The 7,528-nt window shown below is 44.7% G+C and overlaps 1 protein-coding gene across 1 annotated transcript; it reads left to right on the plus strand.

Moving 5' to 3' along the window:
* The first annotated feature begins 1,199 nt into the window (after nucleotides 1-1,199).
* rps6 (ribosomal protein S6) lies at nucleotides 1,200-4,875 on the plus strand. The gene is made up of 6 exons (XM_041874555.2): nucleotides 1,200-1,307; nucleotides 2,182-2,313; nucleotides 2,861-3,071; nucleotides 3,592-3,738; nucleotides 4,316-4,473; nucleotides 4,746-4,875. The coding sequence occupies exons 1-6, from the start codon at nucleotides 1,302-1,304 to the stop codon at nucleotides 4,839-4,841; spliced, it is 750 nt and encodes a 249-aa protein (XP_041730489.1). The 5' UTR covers nucleotides 1,200-1,301; the 3' UTR covers nucleotides 4,842-4,875.
* The last annotated feature ends 2,653 nt before the right edge of the window (nucleotides 4,876-7,528 follow it).

A 7,528-nucleotide genomic window follows, 5' to 3' on the forward strand; every position in this document is an offset into this window, starting at 1 on the left:
GCGCTCCGATACCGCTTGCAGTGTGGTAGCAGAGAGAACAGTCTATGACTAAGGTGGCTGGAGTCTTTGATCATTTTTAGGGCCTTCCTCTGACACCGCCCGGTATAAAGGTCCTGGATGGTAGGAAGCTTGGCCCCAGTGATGTACTGGGCCGTACGCACTACCCTCTGAAGTGACTTGCGGTCGGAGGCCGAGCAGTTGCCATGCCAGGCGGTGATGCAACCAGTCAGGATGCTCTCAATGGTGCAGCTGTAGAACTTTTTGAGGATCTGAGGAACCATGCCAAATCTTTTCAGTCTCCTGAGGGGGAATAAGCTTTGTCGTGCCCTCTTCATGACTATCTTGGTGTGTTTGGACCATGATAGTTTGTTGGTGATGTTGGTGAAGCTCTCAATCTGTTCCACTACAGCCCCGTCGATGAGAATGGGGGTGTGCTCAGTCCTCTTTTTTTCCCTGTAGTCCACAATCATCTCCTTTCTCTTGATCACGTTGGGGGAGAGGTTGTTATCCTGCTGGCACCACACGGCCAGGTCTCATCGTTGTCGGTGATCAGGCCTACCACTGTTGTGTCGTCTGCAAACTTAATGATGGTGTTGGAGTTGTGCCTGCCATGCAGTCATGGGTGAACAGGGAGTACAGGAGGGACCTGAGTACGCACCCCTGAGGGGCCCCCGTGTTGAGGATCAGCATGGCAGATGTGTTGTTGCCTACCCTTACCACCTGGGGGCGGCCCGTCAGGAAGTCCAGGATCCAGTTGCAGAGGGAGGTGGTTAGTCCCTTGGTCCTTAGCTTAGTGATGAGCTTTGAGGGCACTATGGTGTTGAACGCTGAGCTGTAGTTAATGAATAGCATTCTCACGTAGGTGTTCCTCTTGTCCAGGTTGGAAAGGGCAGTGTGGAGTGCAAAAGAGATTGCATCACCTGTGGATCTGTCGGGGCGGTATGCAAATTGGAGTGGGTCTAGGGTTTCTGGGATGATGGTGTTGATGTGAGCCATGACCAGCCTTTCAAAGCACTTCATGGCTACAGATGTGAGTGCTACGGGTCGGTAGTCATTGAGGCAGGTTATGTTAGTGTTCTTGGGCAAACATTTACACGTTTCATTTAGGAGTATTCAACTGAATGTTGCCATTACATTTATGCATGCAGTTTTAAATGCTGATGAATGATTCATATGAGAAAAACGCAACGTTGTAACTTCATCACGTGTTATCGCGATAGCTCATGACGCCTATGTGAGACAGCGAGGCGAACATCCGGTCTCTTTTTGGTGGCGGAGTGTTGTCGAGTCAGTTTTACAACATGAAGGTAAGAGAAGTAAATTCAACTAATATTTAAAATAACTAATCTCTCCCTGTTAATGTCCAGGCCGAATTGAAGTAGTCCATTCCAATATTATAAAACCGTATCTCGGTTTGTCTGATATTGCATTGTCTTTTAGGATGCATGTTGATTTTGTTGGTAACTAGCTAGCTAGCTAGCTAGCTATGGCTGACAACGTTAGTAAGTGAACCTGAAAATATGTCCGCCTCCTGAGAGAAATGTGCATGTCTTGCTTGGCGTCTTTCATAGAACCGCAACAAAGTATCCTCTGCTGTTTTTTAAGGGGGTGGGGGGATACGAACATTATCCCTGATGTGGGTTTGTTCACACATCCATATTTCGCCAATGAGTTACAAGTTTGTTAGTTACAACGTAGTCATTATCAAGGCCGCTTCCAGCCAGCTAGCTTCCAACATCGGTAAACTAGCTACTTAACTACTGGTTCCTGTGGTCTTAACTGCGTGTCATTGGATCGTTCCAAATAGTGTAGCTGCCGGATTCACGTGCATCCCGTGTTCTGTATAACTAATCTTGTTTCTAGGAAACTAACGAGTTAAACCAATTGCATCAACTAGTTAACATACTAGTAGTATCTGCCAATTGCTAGCATCCCGTGTATAGCTGCATCATGTTGCACTCAATTCAGCTGTCTCACCATACTGACTTGTTTTGGTTAGGCTACTGTATTAGTTAATTATTCAACTCATCTAAAGTTTGTTATGGATGGGTAGCTTAGGTGCAAGGTGATAGTCTAGCAAGCAATCTGCCTGATGTACATTGTTAAGTCATTCTCAACTAGGGTAGTTTGCTACATCTGGTCAATCTACAACACACTGATCTGTATATCTGTCTCTATCAGCTGAATATCTCGTTTCCTGCCACTGGCTGTCAGAAGCTGATTGAAGTTGATGATGAGCGCAAGCTGCGAACATTCTACGAGAAGCGTATGGCCACAGAAGTGGCTGCTGATCCCCTGGGAGATGAGTGGAAGGTAAGCTTCGGTCACTAAGAAAGCAGCTCAGTTTTCAGACATTAACATCATTTAGCAGACGGTCTTATCCAGAGCGACTTACAAATTGGTGCATTCACCTTATAGCCAGTGGGATAACCACTTTACAATGTTTTTTTTTTTTTTGGGGGGGTAGAAGGATTACTTTATCCTATCCCAGGTATTCCTTAAAGAGGTGGGGTTTCAAATGTCTCCGGAAGGTGGTGAGTGACTCCGCTGTCCTAGCGTCCTGAGGGAGCTATACTTAACCAGACCCTGCTGGTTAAGTTTTTTTTTTTTTTATAGTTCAATTAGTTTGTCCCAAACTCAAGTGATTGTGGTCTTCACTATTTACGCCAAGCTCATTGACTATAGCTTTGGGTAATTTTGGAATTGTCAATTTAATGCCAGTGTGTCTTGAAACAGAACGTTGATACTGCTCGTGTTCGTTTCAACATGATCTCACACACCTTAGTAAATGTCTGTTGTGATCAATAGGTCCTTGTACAGAGCAAGTTTTTTTTACTTAATCTTAGCTCATCTCTCCCAGGGCTACATGGTGCGCATCAGCGGAGGCAACGACAAGCAGGGCTTCCCCATGAAGCAGGGTGTGCTGACCCATGGCCGTGTGCGCTTGCTACTTGCTAAGGGCCATTCCTGTTACCGCCCCCGCAGGACAGGAGAGCGCAAACGCAAGTCTGTCCGTGGCTGCATCGTTGATGCCAACCTCAGTGTGCTGAACTTGGTTATCATCAAGAAAGGTATGGAGTTGTAATGATGGTAATGATTTTCTCTGGCACACCTTAGTAGACCCTTTCTGGCTGATCTGTAGCCTCAAAGGGGGGACAGTGTTGTGCTACAGAAACTGTAGAGCTGCTTTACCAGATGCAACCTGACCCTCTGACCATGGCTGGTTGAACTGCAATGCTCTCCCAATCCTTTCCCTGTTTAACATTGGGTTATTTTGAAAGGTGATACATTTTTTTATTAAACCTTTATTTTGACAGAAAGTCCTACTGAGACTAGGGTCTTTTTAATTTATTTATACAGATGAGTCCTGCATAAATACATCAAAGTCATACAGTATACAAGATTACAAAACATATTAAGGAAAACAAGACGTGCCTGGTTTCACAACTGTGTACCATTGAAACCAACTTGAACATCCTCAGTACTGTTCTGCTCCCGCTGCCAGCGCTTGGATGTGGTTAACCATTTTGGTGGTGATTCTGTATAGACTGTTTTGAGTCTAGTGTCTTGACACTTTTTCCTGCATCCCAGGCGAGAAGGACATCCCCGGCCTGACCGACAGCACCGTGCCCCGCCGCTTGGGACCCAAGAGGGCCAGCAAGATCCGCAAGCTCTTCAACCTGGCCAAGGAGGACGATGTCAGGCAGTACGTTGTGAGGAGACCCCTGACTAAAGAAGGTGAGGCCAACACTGCTTCTAAATGGTCCTGTTAATGAATGGATCGGTAAAGAGCTTAGCACATTGGCGCTTGTAAACTCTTGACAGCGTGATTTTATTTTGAAAACTAATATTTCTGCTTGCCAAATTGTTCGAGAGTTATTGTCTGGCACACCAGTAGACCCTTTCTGGCTGGTCTGTAGCCTTTAAGGGGGGACAGTGTTGTGCCACAGAAACTGCAGAGCTGCTTTACCAGATGCAACCCGACCCTCTGACCATGGCTGGTTGAACTGCAATGCTCTCCCAATAAGTTGCCATTCAATAAGTATATTGGCTAAAATCAGATTTGAGGCAAGTTATACATTTGTATGGGACATCTTTCTTTCATGTGAACATTGGCAGTCCAAATTAGTCGATACGCACAAAACAGTCAAACTATAAAACATTCGGAATACTGGCTAGAATGAATAACGGCTACAACTATCACTAAGCTGGACATACATTCCATAAACATTGAAACCCTTAACTATTTTCCCCATGTGCACAGACTTTGTAGTAAATGCCACTGGTAACACCTCTCCTCCCCTGCCTTTTCCAGGTAAGAAGCCCAGGACCAAGGCTCCCAGGATCCAGAGGCTGGTGACACCCCGTGTGCTGCAGCACAAGCGTCGCCGCATTGCCCTGAAGAAACAGCGCACCCAGAAAAACAAGGAGGAGGCTTCTGAGTACGCCAAGCTGCTGGCCAAGAGGATGAAGGTACGGAAAGGGAGACCACTAAGGCATTTGGCTGTAATATTAGTCATTATCTGTTATGTCTAATGAATTGCCCTGAATGTTGAATACCAATTATTTCATTCCTACGATTGCAAGCGAATTGATGGTGTTGCAAGTTCTCATAAAATGGTTAATCAAATATTACAAATAATTGAAATGTCCATAGGTACAAAATCCTGCATGAAGTGTACAATATTGCCATTGAGTAACTTGTAGTCCGTAGGAAGACTAACAAATCTCATCCTTGTTTGCAGGAGGCTAAGGAGAAGCGCCAGGAACAGATCGCCAAAAGACGCCGTCTCTCATCCCTTAGGGCCTCCACATCCAAGTCTGAGTCCAGCCAGAAGTGAAATGTGGAATTGAATAAAAAAATGTTTTGCTGTTTCTGGTGTTTGTATTCAGTGTTTCATGCATCAAAAACAATGTCCATGCCTGAAACAAACATCCTGGTTGTATTTCTATTGATCCTTGTCGCATACCTAAGAGGCTCCATGGCTCCCAAAACTATTACATAATTGGTGAACACTAAAATCTGTCAAAGGTGTGTAGAGAACAAGACAGATTTGTTTTAATGACTGCCACAGACCAAACGGCAATTGTAAATGTAACTGCTATTTAAGGCAGTCTTTGATCTGGAGGGGATTCTCATTAAACAGAGACCATCCTTTGGATGACAGGGTAATGAACAAAGACAACTGTTGACACTACCATGCTGATGTGCCTGAAGCAGGGACCAGACAAACTAGGAAAAACATTAACTTATAAAACTAAATAGCAGATTCTCTTTTCCGTTAAATAAAGTTGTCCACTTAATGCATCAATATTAGTCCTGCACTTCCACCGTCTGCTAAAACGGAGGCTCTGAAAACTGCGATGATTGTGGACTCATTTTATTTGTCACGTGCCGAATACAACCGGTGTAGACCTTACAATTAAATGCTTACTTACAAGCCCTTAACCAACAATGCAGTTAAGAAAAATAAGTAAACATTTAAAGCAGTAAAACAACAGCAACGCTATATACAGGGTGTACCGGTTAGTTGAGGTAATATGTAGGTGTAGTTAGTGACTATGCCTAGACTTGGCACTCCGGTACCGCTGGCCGTGCGGTAGCAGAGAGAACAGTCTATTACTAGGATGGCTGGAGTCTTTGACAATTTGTAGGGTCTTCCTCTGACACGGCCTTGTACAGTGGGGGGAAAAAAGTATTTAGTCAGCCACCAATTGTGCAAGTTCTCCCACTTAAAAAGATGAGAGGCCTGTAATTTTCATATGTACACGTCAACTATGACAGACAAAATGAGGAAAAAAATCCAGAAAATCACATTGTAGGATTTTTAATGAATTTATTTGCAAATTATGGTGGAAAATAAGTATTTGGTCAATAACAAAAAGTTTCTCAATACTTTGTTATATACCCTTTGTTAGCAATGACACAGGTCAAACGTTTTCTGTAAGTCTTCACAAGGTTTTCACACACTGTTGCTAGTATTTTGGCCCATTCCTCCATGCAGATCTCCTCTAGAGCAGTGATGTTTTGGGGCTGTCGCTGGGCAACACTTACTTTCAACTCCCTCCAAAGATTTTCTATGGGGTTGAGATCTGGAGACTGGCTAGGCCACTCCAGGACCTTGAAATGCTTCTTACGAAGCCACTCCTTCGTTGCCCGGGCGGTGTGTTTGGGATCATTGTCATGCTGAAAGACCCAGCCACGTTTCATCTTCAATGCCCTTGCTGATGGAAGGAGGTTTTCACTCAAAATCTCACGATACATGGCCCCATTCATTCTGTCCTTTACACGGATCAGTCATCCTGGTCCCTTTGCAGAAAAACAGCCCCAAAGCATGATGTTTCCACCCCCATGCTTCACAGTAGGTATGGTGTTCTTTGGATGCAACTCAGCATTCTTTGTCCTCCAAACACGACGAGTTGAGTTTTTACAAAAAAGTTTTATTTTGGTTTCATCTGACCATATGACATTCTCACAATCCACTTCTGGATCATCCAAATGCACTCTAGCAAACTTCAGACGGGCCTGGACATGTACTGGCTTAAGCAGGGGGAAATGTCTGGCACTGCAGGATTTGAGTCCCTGGCGGCGTAGTGTGTTACTGATGGTAGGCTTTGTTACTTTGGTCCCAGCTCTCTGCATGTCATTCACTAGGTCCCCCTGTGTGGTTCTGGGATTTTTGCTCACCGTTCTTGTGATCATTTTGACCCCACGGGTGAGATCTTGCGTGGAGCCCCAGATCGAGGGAGATTATCAGTGGTCTTGTATGTCGTCCATTTCCTAATAATTGCTCCCGCAGTTGATTTCTTCAAACCAAGCTGCTTACCTATTGCAGATTCAGTCTTCTCAGCCTGGTGCAGGTCTACGATTTTGTTTCTGGTGTCCTTTGACAGCTCTTTGGTCTTGGCCATAGTGGAGTTTGGAGTGTGACTGTTTGAGGTTGTGGACAGGTGTCTTTTATACTGATAACAAGTTCAAACAGGTGCCATTAATACAGGTAACGGGTGGAGGACAGAGGAGCCTCTTAAAGAAGAAGTTACAGGTCTGTGAGAGCCAGAAATCTTGCTTGTTTGTAGGTGACCAAATACTTATTTTCCACCATAATTTGCAAATAAATTCTTTAAATATCCTACAATGTGATTTTCTGGATTTTTTTTCTCAATTTGTCTGTCATAGTTGACGTGTACCTATGATGAAAATTACAGGCCTCTCTCATCTTTTTAAGTGGGAGAACTTGCACAATTGGTGGCTGACTAAATACTTTTTTCCCCCACTGTATAGAGGTCCTGGATGGCAGGAAGCTTGGCCCTAGTGATGTACTGGGCCGTACGCACTACCCTCTGTAGTGCCTTGCGGTCAGAGGCCGAGCAGTTACCATTCCTGGCAGTGATGCAACCGGTGTCAGGATGCTCTCGATGGTGCAGCTGTAGAACTTTGAGGATCTGAGAAGGAATAGGCTTTGTCGTGCCCTCTTCACGACTGTCTTGGTTTGTTTGGACCATGATAGTTTGTTGGTGATGTGGACAC

This window comes from Coregonus clupeaformis, unplaced genomic scaffold, assembly GCF_020615455.1.
Source record: "Coregonus clupeaformis isolate EN_2021a unplaced genomic scaffold, ASM2061545v1 scaf0198, whole genome shotgun sequence".
In the NCBI taxonomy this organism is placed as follows: Eukaryota; Metazoa; Chordata; class Actinopteri; order Salmoniformes; family Salmonidae; genus Coregonus; species Coregonus clupeaformis.

Bases quoted from the DNA above. Each gene is read 5' to 3' on its own strand.
- rps6 (XM_041874555.2), top strand. The intron at 3,072-3,591 runs GTATGGAGTTGT...CCTGCATCCCAG, and splicing joins CTTGGTTATCATCAAGAAAG to GCGAGAAGGACATCCCCGGC. The intron at 3,739-4,315 runs GTGAGGCCAACA...TGCCTTTTCCAG, and splicing joins GAGACCCCTGACTAAAGAAG to GTAAGAAGCCCAGGACCAAG.